At 31.3% G+C, this 17119-nt stretch overlaps 1 protein-coding gene across 1 annotated transcript; it reads left to right on the top strand.

The window, feature by feature from the left end:
- Positions 1 to 2466: 2466 nt before the first annotated feature.
- On the top strand, positions 2467 to 6136 carry LOC100252539 (indole-3-pyruvate monooxygenase YUCCA6). Its single transcript, XM_002281561.4, has 4 exons — positions 2467 to 3627; positions 4370 to 4618; positions 5018 to 5140; positions 5237 to 6136. Exons 1-4 carry the CDS (start codon positions 2956 to 2958, stop codon positions 5438 to 5440), a joined length of 1248 nt encoding a protein of 415 aa, XP_002281597.1. The 5' UTR covers positions 2467 to 2955; the 3' UTR covers positions 5441 to 6136.
- Positions 6137 to 17119: the final 10983 nt, after the last annotated feature.

The following is a 17119-nucleotide window of genomic DNA, read 5'->3' as shown; positions in this document are numbered from 1 at the left end:
CAAGAAAAAAAAGGGGGCAAAAATGTAAAAATAAATAAAATTGATTATAAGAAGCCATAAATATATGGTGGGGTAGGTTGTCATGTCGCTAATGAGTGAAGAAATAATTTTGTGTGCAGAGGTAGTTAATAACCACCTACACTCACATCGATCTGTCGTGGTGGCCCCTTTTCCATCTAACCCCCCAAACACATTTGCATAACCATGGGCATACCATGATATATATAAATAAATTAATAAAATTGAAGGGGTTTTTTAATACTCTTTCCATTATATCTTTGTTTGAAACTTTTATATCCATGCATATTCTTTATCACAATGAAAAAGAAAATTCTATATATACATATTTTCTACCATATCAAGAAAACGAAACTAAAATCTTATTAAGAAAGAAAAATAATCCATTGAAGAAAAAAAGAAAATCTAACCCAAAATAAAGAGTTCTAATAAAAAATTGTGTAAGAATTAAAAAAAAAAAAGCAATTTAGAAATTAAAAATTTTAAAATTTTGACGAAATAAATAAAAGGTGAGGAAATTAAAACCTTAATAAATAAAATAATTTAATAAAAGTTTTTATATTTGTTTGATTAATTTTATTTGAAAAATTTATCCAATTAATATGAAAGTCAAGAAAAATATTATTACTTATAAAAAATCTATTAAGCTTATGAAAAAAAGGTTTCTTTTTTTTGTTTAATAAATTTTTATAGTATTAGAATTATTTTTTAAAAATGACTGACTTCAACTTTTAGTAAAATCCAAAATATTAAATTATTTTAAGGTTTTACAGGCATATTTAGAATTTTTTTTTAAAAAAAAAAACAGTTTTCTATTTCTCGGAACAAAAAACTTAAAAAGTTGATTTAGTAATTAATAACCATTTTTTCTTTTCTATTTTTAAAAATAGGAAATAATATGTTTTTAGAAAATATCTTTTAATTTTTTTTTATGTTATTTTTACTTGTTTTTTTAAAGATTGTTCTAAAAAATAATTATACTAACATATAGAATAATTAAAAATAAAGATACAAAAATTATTTTTAAAACATATTTAAAAATATTAAAAATATTTTATATTCTCGAATAGACTTTTATTTTACAAAAATTAAAAAACAGTTTTAAAAAATTATTTTTAAAAACTATTTTTCGAAATTGTTTTCGAAAATAGTTATCAAACAGATCCTAAATAATTTCTGAGTTTTATTTGTTTTATTTATTTAATTTCTTTTTCACTGAATTTTGAAGGAAAGAAAAAAAAAATAAGAAGAAGAATCATAAAAAAATTCACTATTTTCGATACCCACGATCATGGGTCGATACCATAATTCTCACACACAAATTGTGTTCCCCTGTATTCCCACGTTTTCAATTCAAAAATTTTAGCCTACATAGAGAAAAGGAAAAAAAATGAAAAAATATATATATAAAAGAGATAAAATTAATAAATTATTTTATTTATTTTTATATAAAAATAAATATTTTAAATATAGAAAGTTTCTAATTAATTTTAATTTTATTCTTTGATTTTTTATAAATTATAAATTAAAATAATTTCCTTTAATTTTATTTTTTTTCTTAATACTTTAATGGAACTAAATATGGTATCAATGTCTAAAGTATTAAATTAATTAATTAAGAATTTGATTGAATCTTCTTTTATAAATTATGAAAAATTTATATAATGATTTTTAATGATATAAACCCTAATTTGACAAATTAAGTCTTTATTATTAGTAAATAAAAGAAAATAAATAAGATTAATTTACCAATAAATAAATAAAAACCTTATATGTGTTGTGTGACCCACCTTTTAAGTCAATTTGACTTTTCCAATATTTTTATTCATACCACCAAAATTCCTTCAAGTCCTCTTAAAGGGGGAAATGAAACAAATGGTCATCCTCGGAGAATTCTCATCCCTTAATTAAACTTCCAATAACGTACCTGCATGAAATTCTCAATTCTGACTAAAATCTGAATAGCCATCAAAAATTTTGCCATCCATATCTTAATTTAATTTTTGAAATTAGTTTGTATCATTTGTATATGATTTTGAAATAATATTGACAATGAATTAATTCTCCTCATATAACAAACATTGAGAAAGAAATGAATTAATTTATCAAAAAAAATTAAGTGGAGGTGAGGCCGAATCCAATTCATCTGCGACCACAACCAAAGCCTTCATCCAATGAGAATGAGACCAGCTAAAATCCAAGTTAAGTTAATGGCTTCTCAACTTAAATCCATTCTCCTAATTGAGATTAAGCACTGAAGATAAAAAGATAAATTAAGCAAAAATAATCAAACCCCCCCATGACTCAGTGTTCAATGACTGAAATGAATAGCTTATATAAACATATATATAATATATGGTCGTTTAAACTATATATTAAGCGACCCCACTTCCATTACTTCTCTTTTACCACTCAGCCTCATATATAAAGAATTCAACCGAGTTGAATTACTTCCTGTATGAACAAAAGGAATATATATAGACATATCACCATCTCTCTCTCTCTCCTCTCCCCTCTCTTCTCTTTCTGTTCTCTCTCCCGTTGAATGCTGATTTTGCCCCGTAGCTCTCGCTCCTCCGCTTTCTTCTCCATGGAGAACTACACACATAGATTCAAAAAAACACTCATTCTTACAAGTGGATAAGAACTTCTTAATCCACTCCACAAATTAAGGAAAGTTTATTTGTATTTTTTGTCCTGGCGCCTAATCTCTCTTCAGATAAGAGAGGAAAAGTTAGCACTCAATCCGGGCTTAATCTCAGAGAAGTTGGAAGATAGAGAGAAAGTTAACTTCTTGTTCTTCATCAAGAAGGTCTTCTGATTAATGGGTTCTCTTCAGTTTCAGTGTTGTTTCATGAATTAGACGACTCTTCGAGTGTAAAGCTGAAGCTACAGAGCTAGTTTCTGCAACTGGTTTCTTCAGTGATTGCACTGTTCATGGACTTTCTCAGAGAAATAGAAGGGAAGAGAGCTCATGACCCTATTTTTAATGACAAGGCCATGAGCTGCGGCAGAAGTTTAATTCTAGGACCGGTGATCGTCGGAGCTGGACCGTCGGGGCTGGCCACGGCTGCGTGCCTGAAAGAGAAAGGAGTGCCCAGTGTAATTCTAGAGAGATCCAACCGCATAGCTTCTCTGTGGCAGCTAAATACCTACGATCGACTCTGCCTCCATCTCCCTAAGCAGTTCTGCGAACTCCCGCTGATGCCTTTCCCGGAGAATTTCCCGACTTACCCAACTAAGCAGCAGTTTATAGAGTACTTGGAGGCATACGCGGAGCGGTTCGATATACAGCCAAGGTTCAACGAGTCGGTGGCGCGTGCAGAGTACGACCACACGCTTGGGTTTTGGCGCGTGAAAACCGAGACAACGGAGTATCTGTGCCGATGGCTGATAGTGGCCACCGGAGAGAATGCAGAGGCGGTGGTGCCGGAGATTGAAGGGAGGAGAAAGTTTGGCGGGCCAATAGTGCATACAAGTTCGTATAAAAGCGGAGATGTGTACAGAGGGAAGAGAGTTTTGGTGGTTGGTTGTGGGAATTCAGGAATGGAGGTGTGTTTGGACCTCTGCAATCATAATGCTAGGCCTTCTCTTGTGGTCAGAGATTCAGTAAGAACACTTTAACCTTGCCCCCCCTCTCTCTTTTATCTCTTTCTGAAAAAACTCTCCATTTTTGTTTTTTATTGCATTTTTGTCTATTCCAGCTTAAAAATTTTTTAATTCAATGAGCCAAACAACAAAAAAGAAAAGAAAAGAAAAGAAAAGAAAAGAAAAGCTTGTTTTGGATCCGAAGTAAGATACCCACTTTTGAATTTTTGTAGATTTTGTTATATTTGGGAATGTATGAGGAAAACTGAGATGGGATTAATCATGGTATGTTTCCCAAAAATTTCACAAGCTTCTTGGTTAAACCCCATAAGGGTTTCCCAATTTTTCTTTTTCTTTTTTGACATTATGACCAAACCCCATTTCATTGTACAAAATTGATCTTTTGAATTCATTGATGGGCAGTTTGCTTAAAGTTTGATTTTGGAGAAAATGCATACAAGAAAAAATAAAAATGATGCTTCACTTTCTTGGGATTCCAAAGCATGCGCAACATGAGGAGGATCTTAAATAATAATCATAGTAATCATGCATCCCTTTTAGCTATGATCTTATGATTTTTCTGAGTAAAAAAATAATCCTTATTAAGCAAAAAAAAAATGGTGTTATATGGCCTGGATGCAACCAGCCCTACACAAGGGCAATGGCTTCGCACATCAACCCATCTTTTGCTCTCTTTTTGGTCATGACTTCCTCCTTTTAACCTTTTCTTTGTGACCTTTTTTTCCCCTTGGTGTTGATGAAGGTGCACATCCTACCACGACAGATGCTGGGGAAATCAACTTTTGGGCTGTCCATGTGGTTGCTCAAGTGGCTGCCCATGCGCCTTGTCGATCACCTCCTGCTGATCGTGTCTCGGTTCATGCTCGGTGACACGGCCAAATTCGGATTGGACCGCCCTAAATTGGGTCCCCTTGAACTCAAAAACTTGTCCGGAAAGACGCCGGTGTTGGATGTAGGGACACTTGCTAAGATCAAAAGTGGAGACATTAAGGTACTTGACTAATTATCAAGATCACATCATTGTTTTTTTCTGTTTACCACCTTAGTGTTTGATGGATCCTATAACAATATATAACAACTTGTCAAATGATATGATGCGTTTCTTGGCCAATTCCTTCACATCATTCCCTAATTATTATGCCATTCAATATTTGACCTAATATTACCTCAAGGGCTAGTTTGATGGTTTTGTCACTAATATCAATTTAGGGTTTATTCTATATGCCATTTGCCACCACTACTATGCATGACCTAATAGTACTTTTTAGGGTTTGGAAATGTTTGATGATTTTGCCACTAGGATTGATTTAGGGTTTAATTATTCTAGCTAGTGATACCTTTCCTGAATGTGAATAATTCTCAAATCCCGAATTCGTCACCATGGATGTAGATATGTCCAGGCATCAGGCAACTGAAGTGTCATGCTGTGGAGTTTGTTGATGGAAGAACTGAGAATTTTGATGCTATAATCTTTGCAACTGGTTACAAAAGCAATGTACCATTTTGGCTAAAGGTATTCCTTTATCTTTTTTCTGTTCTTTCGCGGTTTCTTGCACTTTAAGTGTATGCAAAAGTTGGAAAGGACTTAAAATTTTGAGTTGTCCCTCAGGAGAGAGATTTGTTTTCAGAGAAAGATGGGCTACCTCGGAGGCCATTTCCAAATGGTTGGAAAGGCAATTGTGGGCTATATGCAGTGGGGTTCACTAAGCGCGGCCTGCTTGGCGCGTCAATGGACGCCAAACGAATCTCAGAAGACATTGAACGGTGTTGGAAAGCTGATGCAAAACGTCTTACAGTGAAATCACATACATGATTTTGAGTATGTTTGGTAATGATTTTAGAAAATGTTTCTAGTCTTTTTTATGCTTAAAAGATAAAAATTTTGAAGTGTTAAAAAGACTAGAAACACTTTCTAATATCACAGTCAAACGCACTTTTTATTTGAGTTAGGACTAGAAGAGGTTTTGATTGAAGAATTAGGGGACTATTGGAGGGTTTTGATGGTGCCATGCATTAGCCGAAGAAGGTGCTCCTCCAATTGAGGAAAAGAAGAAAAGTAAAAGAGAGTTGTACCACTGATCCCTAGCTACATATCTTTTCAAATGATACACAAGGTCTTGGGAAGGAGGAATTGAGAGTGCAAGAAGAAGTGGTGTTTATTTGTGGGGGACCTCAACTATCTGTACATCTTGTACATTACCATTTTTCTCAAGGTAATTAGGTATGACTTAATTTATAGAGAGAAAAAGAAAGAGAAAATAGAGGGAAAAAATTGTAGGGTGTTTGGCTGCTGGTTTGCAAATTGGTATGCATGGTTGTGCTTCAACCTATATTTCCATGGGGCTTTTTTTTTGGGGGGTGAGAGAGTAACAATTCATCATCTGAGGTTTTCTCACACTCTTGTAAGCTTAGCTAGCCTTGTATGCTTGATTCTTCATTTAGGGTTTATGGGGGCTTGTTTAATTTCACAGCAAATTCAAGGAAAAAGAAAATTGACTTCTAATCAAAATCCTATGGTGAAATTTTCTTACCAAACTTCTCTTTCAATGTTCCATGCAAATTTATGACTACTCCTGTCAATCTCACAGTTGAAATTATCACATTCCATTCCAAGATCAGCAGAAAACTGACCATGTCACTAGAATGTAAATCAACCAAGTAATTTCAGAGAAGAGAAAAAAAGAGGGGGATTCTAACCATTATTCTACTCTCAATGTCCATCAAAAAGATCTTATTTCTGTGTCATGATCACAATCTATTTGAGGATCATTTCCCACTTTTGAAGCAATTATGGGCAGTTCTCAGAGCTTTATATGAAATTTATCACATCCTCTTTTGTGGGTAACTTTTGTTCCTTGAAAGTAATTCTAAGGTAACTTGACATAGCCAGGCAAGCAAAAGTGAAAGTCCTTGAATCTTCGCAATCATGAGTCACATATATGCATTGGAGAGCATAAACCCCATTTATAAGAAAAAGTGAGCCTCATACATAGGGAGAATGTTTTCCAAAAGCGATTCCCAAATGTGAAAGTGGCAGCTGCCTCACAGGTCATGGACCTCAATCACTGTCCCAATTTAATTTCCAATATATTTCTTGATTTATTTTGTAACAGCTAGCTAGGCCCATTTTAATAAAATTTATAATATATATCATGATTTATTCTTGCATGTGAGTGCCTTTTTTAAGCTATCTTTGGTTTTTGAAAGTAAAAATAATAATTTTAAATGTCAAGAAAAATTATTTTCTCTTGTTTGAATGTCATGAAAAAAATTAATTTAATTGAAAAAACATGCTAAAAAGTTTCTCCTTATTTTAAATGTATTCATTTTTTTTTCTTTTAACTCTTTTATAAACAATTTAGATGAAGAAAAAAAATTGTAAATTTTTTTTTATCATTTTCTTCTCTTTTTTTTCTCACTATTTTCTTTCCTTAAAACTCTCTTGAACCAGACATAACTCGATTGTTACATCATTAGTGATCAAGTGATATTTCAAATACTTTTCCTTTCTTTTTGTCCTTTTCACTTCATTGTTAAAGATACTTTTCTCACGCTTGCTCAAAGGTCAATTATTAATTTTTACTTTAACATACATTCAAACCTTTGGAAAAGAGGATTCATTATGCTTGCTAGATTTTCATGTGTAAGCTTTGATTTCTTTTTTCTTGTCCTTAAGATGAATGAATTTTTGTTTATAATTTAGAGTGTTTTTAATAGTGATTTTAAAAAATATTTTTAGTCTTTTTAATACTTGAAAATTTTTATTTTTCAAGTATCAAAGATGTTATAAACACTTCCTATAATCATTGTCAAATATACTCGTACTTAACCTACTAATTAACAAAATCATGAATTTTTTTTTATTGATTTTAAGTGAGACTCTTTCGTATTAATTTAGTATTAGAACTAATAAAGTCACTCTTAAACCCAAGAATGTATTATCTAAATGATGAATCTTAAAACAAATCAAGTGATATAATATTGAATGACATAAAAAATTCGATTTGCCTTTATCAAATGTTAATTGATTTTTGGATGAGATGAGCAAAACCCAACCCAACACCCTATAATTTTTTAACTTAATGAGATTTACTATTTTGAGAATTCACAAGGGAAAAGACTAATTTAATACGGCAGGACAAAGTACCCTAGAATTACCAAGGGTCAGAGTAAAAAGTAATTGCAAATTAATACTGATGATAATAATTATTATTTTTTAGTTTTTTAAATTTTCATAATTTGAAGTGCACATTTAAAGTATATTAATAATTGGTAGGTTTGATTCCATCAGCAAATTAAGGCAAGACTGTTTAAACAGGCAAGTTGGTAGGGCTCAGCAATCTTTACACAATATCCATACGTCTCCAACCTACCCTGGACTTGAATAGGTTGAATATGACCCACCAACACCATTTTAAACATAAATAAATCAAAACTTTTTCTCATACTTTCCAAGAATTTTGAAGTTCTAAAAAAACTTTCCAACATAGAGAAGAAAAACCCCACTTAAAAAGCCCCCGCTAAATCAAATCATACATGCAACTCCAAATTAATTATATGTGACTTGATGAAGTTAGACAAATTTATCCATTGATGATATGCATCAAGTTAAGACTGGGTTTGACAATATTTTTATTCGAAGTATTTTTTATAATAATATTTTTTCTAAAAATACTTTTTAAACAATCATCAATCAAATGTTATATAAATTTGATCGAACATTTAATTTTCCTTCAAAAATATTTTTCAGACTAAAAGTGCTTTGTAAAAATATTATGAAGCAGACTTTAAGTTAATTAATTGAAGGGAAAATTTTTCAAAACCGAAGTGTGAATTTTTTGCTCACTTCAATGACTAAATCAATAGATCGATGCACATGCATGTGTCGATATTTAGAATGGCATGTAGTAATTGGCATGCATGAAAAAGAGGAAGGGTTAGTTAGGGTTTTAAGATTGTAGGTGGTGGGGTTCATTCAGACCGCAAGGAGTTTGATGATGAGTGCATATATACAAATCGAATCTTTGGGGGGTTTGAGAGTGTAAGGACACACTAGAGTCTCCTAGAGATACAGAGATCTCAACATCAAAGTTTTTCATCTTCTTGAACCCTATTTAAGGCAAGCAGTGGAGGTTAAAACATAGTTGCATGGCCCATGAGAATCCCAAATGGTCATCTGCCTTGGGACCCTTTGGCCTTTATTGCCATCAACTGTCCTTTCTCCTCTTCTCTTCTCTTCTTTTTCTTTTGCAATTATGCATAAAGTAAGAAAAATCTCATGACTTTCCAACCCACTCTTAGCCCCCAAGTTACATGTTTTACACTCACTTTGATCGTAGAGATTATGCTCAAATTAGGACGACCTCTTTTCTTAAAGTAAAACACAACCACCGTCCTTCTCTAATTATGAGCTTCTTTAACCCTAATGTTCTCAATATGGTTTCCAAATTACGGTTTAAAGGAAAAGAGATTATAAGAATCTTTCCATCTCATGTAAGTCTACTTTTTAACCCGCATTCACTACTAAGTGTCAAAAATATGGTTGAAAAGAGAAGGAAATGTTTGAATCTTTCGATGATTTAGGGTTGGGATATTTGTTGTATGTTTCAAAGTTTCCATTGGCTTTTTTCCACTTGTGGACAATCAAAATGATGTGAAAGAGTATTTGAAAATGGCTCAGACACTTATTTTGGTAGGGTTGAATATGACTCAAGACACTTTTTAATCATCGCATCTTGGCATATGGTTGAACAAATTAATTGAAATATGAATCAAACATGTGGTTATTTAACATGGAATTGTAACACCCACATCCACTAATTTCAATACTAATTAAGGATTATTGTTTTTATTTGAAAGCACATATTAATTAATTTTCAAAATTCTTTGCTGCATTGTTTGGACAGAGAATAAAGTACTTACAAAAAGAATAGTACTTTCAACCTAGAAACCCTTTTTCAGTCGAATCTTGGGTTGGTGTGGTAACTATTTTTTAAAACAATTTTTTATACTTTATAACAAAAGGAAAAAGGAAAAAAAATTAAAAAAACATATTTGACAATTGAAAAACAAAAAAACATGATGTTTTCGTATAAGTATTTTTTTTACTATTTTCACTTATTTTCTTAAAACTCTTTTTTAAAAAAACAATTATATAATTTTAAACATGATTAAAAATAAAATAATAAATAATAAAGTTATTTTTTAAACATATTTAAAAATATATATAATAGGTGAATAATATTTCAAGTTTCACTTTTATTCTACAAAGTATTAAAAAAATAAAAAAAGATAATAATTTAAAAAAAAATGTATTTCATAACTATTTCAGAAAACATTTCCTAGAACCTTAGGGCTTCTTTGATAACTGTTTTTTAAAACAAATTTTCTATTCTCAAAAAGAAATATAAAACACATTTGACAACAAAAATAAAAAATAGAATATTTTTAGATAACATTTTTTAATTGTTTTCACTTATTCTTTAAGAGTTATTTTTTAAAAAAAAATTATATAAATATGGATAATTATTAAAAATAAAATATAGCATATAAAAATTATTTTTAAAACACGAATAAATAGATTTAAAACATTTCAAGTTTTTAAACAAATATTTATTCTATAAAACATTTAAAAACTTTTTTATGAGAACGGTTTTCAAAAATAATTACTAAAAATAACTTTATTAATTTGAGATGATGCTTCCGTGACGACACTCCTGAGCTTTAATTTTTTCTATCTCAAATAAGTATTTCATTAAAACGACAACAACCCAGGACAAATTGTCAATATTTGATTCAAATTTCCCGAATAGTGTTCTAGCTAGGGTTTCTTAGTTCATAAGCAATTAGGGCTTTTGTACACGGCATCGAGTCACAAGAATAAAGGATCACGATGATGAATGATTTGTTTCGCAACTGTTTTCGAAAATAGTTTTTTATTTTCTACTCTTAAAAGCAAAAAACACAGTATTTTCAAAAAATATATTTTAGTTTTTTCACTTATTTTCTTATGGTTATTTTAAAAAATAATTATATAAATATATAAAAAGATTTAAAATAAAGTAGTACATATAAAAATTATTTAAAAATTTTAAAAATAATTATAAATATTTAGTTTTAAAATTGTTTTCGAAAATATAGTTACGTACGTAACTTGTTGTAAGGTTTTTCTTTTTCGCAGCATCTTCAAAGTAATTTATATAATATATATATATATATATATATATATATATATATATATATATATATATATATATATATATATATATATGTGGTCCTGCAAGGGGGTGTATTTGATCCACAAGCTAGCTCATGATAGGCACTCCCCGGCTACCTCTTGGGTACGTACACAAGGTGCACATGCCTTACCCATCTGGACCATCTAATTTGATGAGCTGATCAAAGCTTTTATTGTATGTGGTCCAAAAAATTGATTATCTTAACGCCATGATTGATATATCTTTCACCATGCCATGGACCATCTCCAGTCCTCTTTAAGACTGCCAGAAGTCGACCCTCCAACCCCAATCTGATGGTTAGGGTTTTATGTTATACGAATTGGTCATCCATCCGACTGTCCAAATTCATGATTAGGGTTAGCTAGCCAGCCTTAATGACAATTATTCCCAGGAATGTCTGTCGTGCTCCCTAGTGCCTACCAGTAGGCAGTAGGTCAAGATGTATGAGACGTACCAATTTCACCAATTTGGAAACACCACTCTCCATGCGTCCGTTTGGACCATAGGGAAGCAAATTATGACTTGAATTAACAATTTCCTCTCCAAGTATGGCTGTCTCCATCTCATTTCTCCAGCATTCATATTATTCTTTAGTCCAACTTTTCATTAATTGATATCAAAAATTTAATGTGACCCGTTTGGATGCACTTTTAAATTATTTTCTTTTTAAAAATATGTTGTATAAACTTATCTCTTAAAATTTATTTTCCCTTTAAAAATTCTTTTATATTTTATAAAGAGTTGGTCTTATTTTTTATTTTAAAAATAAAAATAGGAAACATATTTAAATAGGGTCTTGCTTATCAAATCCATTTAGTAACATGCTTATCAATGTTTCTATCACAAATACTTCAATTCAGGGTATTGCTCAAAAACCCTATCATATATTAATTATTCTTAAAAATTATTTGTTAATGATTTTTAAAAGTGTTTCTTACCCTAAAAATACTTAAAAGTATTTTTAAGGTCAAAAATAGGTATTTAGCAATATTTAAAATCATATTTTTTAAAAATTAGTAAAACATCGATGAACTCTGTCTTAACAAACTCTTCATTCTAGATAGACAAGTTTTATAAAACGAATCATTTGCAAGATGCAAAAAAAAATATATCTATTGGAAATTAATGTCTTCAAACATTTCTACCTCAAAAGAAAAGAAACTGACATATGTTTATAGTGAACATATCACAAGCATCATAAAACTATAATTTCAATCACATTTTATAACCTAACCCCCTACCCCGAGCAAAAATACAGTGAGGGTAAAGATTAACATTTGACTTTTTCAATTTCAGATAAATATAATTTAAGAAAGCTTTTGAATCTTGGATAGCTGTCATCCATCACTTTATTAATGATGTTTATTTATTAATCCATTTTTAAAAAAATGTTTTTCAGAATTTCCTTGTAATCACAAAAATGACTATTTTAAATTTTTTTAACAATATAAATGTTTATATATTCTTTTAACATAGATATTTCCATATTTAAAAAATAAAAATAAAAAGTTTCTAGCTTATTATAACACTTAGTTTTTGTAATTAAATTGTATATCTTTTTTTGGCCATTTATTAATATTAAAAGTATTTTTTTTACTTATACGACGTATTATCAAAAATACAAATAGAATCATTTATCTGTTAGGAAGTGTCCCAAATTCCTAATTAGTATAAATTCCTTTTTTGTAAAGAATATTATATAGAATATTTCTAAGTTGATATATTATTGTAATATTAGACTTCCTTATAGAATAAGGAAGGTTGTTGGAAATATCTCTATAAGTATTCTAGGTCATGAGGGGAAAAAGTAATGAGATGGAGATGGGCCTATAGAGACTATACGAGGTGGCTAGAGATGTGAGGAAGAACGGGAGGTACCTGGTGGAGCGAGAGGGCTCGTAGTAAGGTATGGATACAAGGAGTGGGGAAACATGGGATGTTTCGGGAACCCAATAGTTGTATCTGGTTCTATCCTCTGTAATATTCTCTATTGTATAGTGGAATTATTCTCTCTCATCCGTGGACGTAGGCATGGTTGGCCGAACCACGTTAAAACCTCGTGTACCGTATGTGTGATTGTTTTATCTTTGTGTTCTTGAACTAACATTGTTGGCATCAAAGCTTTCGCTGGCGCTACATTATCCACATTCTCATAAAAGTGTTTTTCACAAAAAACATTACACAAAAAATATTTTTAATAAAAACACTTCGACTAGAAGCATTACTAAACGGGTCTTTAATGTTCAAATTGATGAATGATAGTTTTTCATTCATACTTTCTTTCGTTCATGTACAGAGTATATATAGAGGGTAATCACCATTCTAAGAATGGGAAAGAATGATACAAGGAAAGAATAATATAAGGAAATAACAACTAATATCCTAATATCTCAACTTTCCTAATATCTCAATATTCCTAATATCTCAATATTCATAATATCTTAACTTTCCTAATATCTAAACACTAAATGATATAAGGAAATAATGATATAAGGAAAGCATTCCTAATATCTCAACACTCCCCCTCAAGTTGGTGCATAGATGTCACACATGTCCAACTTGTCTAAAAATTTTGAGAATACTTGACTTGAGACAGCTTTAGTGAGGATATCGGCTAACCAATCTTGCTTTCCACCTTGGATCAACTAAGGCTTCCTGCACACACCATAATCTGTAGCGGCTATCAATGCAGAGGCTTTCTCATCAACATTAGCCTCTGTTTTTATTTCGGCAATAGCTGCAGTCGAGGTTTTCTTGGAATCCTTCTTCCCTTGATCACGATTGTGATCCAATTCGCAAAAAAGTTCAATTAACTCTCCATAATATTCAGAAAGAGACATGTCGTTTTGTTTGGCAGTGAAGGCTTTTTGATTCAAGTGAAAACTTGTAATTCATCACTTCCATCATAGAAGGCCTTTGATAATGCACTCCAAATTTCTTGAGTGGTGGGTAAGCATAAGTAACGCTTCATAATTTCTGGACTCATGGACATTAATAACCATCTCACAAAATTTGATTCTCAGCATACCATTTTTCATATCCATCTTCTGACTCTTTTGGTAGATTTGTCTTACCTCGGATGTAGGAAATTTTTTTCCCGTTCAGCAATATGCATCTCCACGAGTTGTGACCAAACGTCATAGTTTGATTCAGTCAAAATAATTCCTGGATTGAAAGTAACTTCAGATTGAAAAACAATAGTACTTTTTTCACCTTTTTTTTTTTTTTTTTCTCTCGCAAAGGAGGGGCAATTGTTGGCCTTACGACAAAATATTCAGGATTTCAGTTCCCTGGCTCTGATACCATGTTCAAATTGATAAATGATAGTTTTTCATTCATACTTTCTTTCGTTTATGTACATAGTATATATAGAGGGTAATCACCATTCTAAGAATGGGAAAGAATGATACAAGGAAAGAATAATATAAGGAAATAACAACTAATATCATAATATCTCAACTTTCCTAATATCTCAATATTCATAATATCTTAACTTTCCTAATATCTAAACACTAAATGATATAAGGAAATAATGATATAAGGAAAGCATTCCTAATATCTCAACACTTAATATTGTCTTGAGACTCATAACAATTACTACATCACATGTTAAATAAACAAGAATGTAGGATGAGAGGTGGTAGCTTTTCATGCATATTTGTAACAATGATCTAAAATTCAGATTGAGGCTAAACTCATGGAAATTCTAAGGCTTCTTTGAGATCATTTTCAAAAGTAGTTTTTAAGAGCGGTTTTTAAAAACAATTCAACGATATTTTAAAAACAAAAATGTGTTTGGAACTTCAAATGTTTCAAATATGTTTCAAAAGTTTTTTATTACAATTTTTAAAGATAATTTTGCTTTTAAAAAAAAAAAAAATTAGAAGTATGTTTGTTCACTTGAAATGCTTTCATTTTGCTTTCTCTATTTTCATTTTTTTTTTTTAAATAATTTTTTTTCTTTTAAAATAAAAGTTTATTTGAAAACCTGAAATATTCTCAACATATTTTAACAAAACAGATCTATAATGTTTTCTAAAACAAAAGTTTGTTTAACAACTTAAAATATGTTTAACCTTATTTCTCTATTTCCAAATATTTCTTAAAAATAACTTTTAATTTTTAAAATAAAAATATATTTAGAAACATGATATATTTAATAGTTTTAAAAAAACAATTTTACAATGTTATTTTTCAAATAAGAGTTCATTTAGAAATTTAAAATATTTTCATCCCATTTCCTCAGTTTTCAAATATTTAAAAAATAATAATTTTTATATGCAGTATGTTCAATGGTTCTACATATTTATACAACTATTTTTTAAAGCAAAAACAACCGAAAACAATTAAACATATTCTCAAAAAACACCTTACCTTCAAAACAATTTTCAAAAATTCATTTTAAAAACAATTAACAACCAAACGTGTTACTTTATTCTTTTGTTCTCAAAAACAAGAAACTGTTCTTAAGATCCTAAACGTAACCCTAAAGTTTTTGTTCTTAAAAAGTTATGCAAGTAATTTAATCTGCTTCCCCCTCTTAGAAACTGTCGGTTTGAATTAATGCAGTACAATATATCAACAAATTTTGCAATGTGAGATCTCCTCTGGAAGAAGCAATATTCATTTACACAAATTCAGTAACTGTCTAAACTCTGACCAACTTTGTAAGGCAAAGCAAGCTAGCCCAATTAGCAAATTCACCCTTAATGGGAAGCTGTCACACTTTGCTATCACAACCCCACATGGTACTAAATGATCATATTCTCAAATCGAATCTAACTTAGATCGAACGTATAGCATTTGGACACATAAAAAAAATGTTGCTAGCTATATAGCTTTTGAATTAACCTTAATAGCAAATATGCTCATACATAGAACCTATATAATGAGCTTTGCTGTGCCGAAAAGCTATGTCTATGTGTATAGATATATATAGTATAGATCCATTGATCGAACACTCTCAAGGCCCCCACAGGGAAGCACTCCACACTCTCTGGGAGAGGGAGGGCCTTAGCTTTATTACACACCCGCATGCAGAGGTGTGAGTGCACACCCATGAGACTGACTAGTCATGGCTACGAAGCATCAGATCATCACTCCCCCAAAACCAAAACTATGCTTTTAGGTTTACCCATCTCTCTCTCCCTCTCTCTCTCTCTCTTTGGGACCGCCACTTGCAGTGTGGCATGACCTATCTTCTCTCATGAAAACAAGGAAAAAGTGGCACTGTCCTAGCTTTTACACCAACTTAGCAACCTCTTGATCTCTTGCTCTAGAAAAAATTTCATTAGGGTTTTATATTTTCTTCTTCATGTTTGAATTAAGTCTTTATGTCAATATCCTTGAGATATCTAACTCTAAATGTAGGGTTGTATCTTTGAGAGAGACAGCTAGTGCAACCAGCTATGTGCTTGATGGAAGGAGAGAGCATCAAACCCACTTGAGGATAAACCCTTTTCTCAGTTTCTGCTTCGCTTTTTTCCCCTTTAAGAATCTGAATTGAGTAGATAGAGAGGGGGGAGGGGAGTGTGGGTGAGTGGAGGGAAACCTCTGCTGGCTAGCAATGAGGGCTTCCATCTTGAGGGGAATATACCCAAGACCATACCATTTTGTTATGGTTTCCTGAATCATTGCAGGTTGTGCCTGTAATTGTTATAACATGATGGATGCAGGGTTGAATTTTGAAGTGGGGCTTTCAGCTTTTTATTTTTGAGATCATGGTTTGCACTTTGCACTGCAACCAGGAAAAGGAAATGGTAAAGAGTAAAGAGTGAAGACCCACCACCACCCCTTGTGGAAAGTCAACATTTTTCCATGTATTAATTCATACTTTTCTTCTGATCAACTTCAATTCACTCGTCACTTTTTGTTTTCTTTTCCTTTCCTTTCCTTCATCTCTTCCCACCCCACCACCCCCCTCCCCACCCTTTTCCTTTTTTCCTCCTTTCTTAATGCTTTCCCTTTTGTCAATTTGTTTCCAATATGAGTTGGAATTCAAATGCCCTACCTATTGCCACTTTCTTACCACTCGAGATAATTTCATTAATCAAAACCTAGGACGTCGACATTACTATTTACCATTTAACCTAGGGTTCAATATCCCTCCATCGCACATGGAAAGAAATAAAGAGACAAGTCATTATTTACCATTTAACCTAGGGTTCAATATCCCTCCATCGCACGTGGAAAGACATAAAGAGACAAGTTATCCCCTGGAAAAACATAAAGCGACAAGGAAAAGACAACATGAA

Source organism: Vitis vinifera, chromosome 4 (assembly GCF_030704535.1).
Source record: "Vitis vinifera cultivar Pinot Noir 40024 chromosome 4, ASM3070453v1".
NCBI classification, from domain to species: Eukaryota; Viridiplantae; Streptophyta; class Magnoliopsida; order Vitales; family Vitaceae; genus Vitis; species Vitis vinifera.
This window is presented reverse-complemented; position numbering and strand designations above follow the sequence as displayed.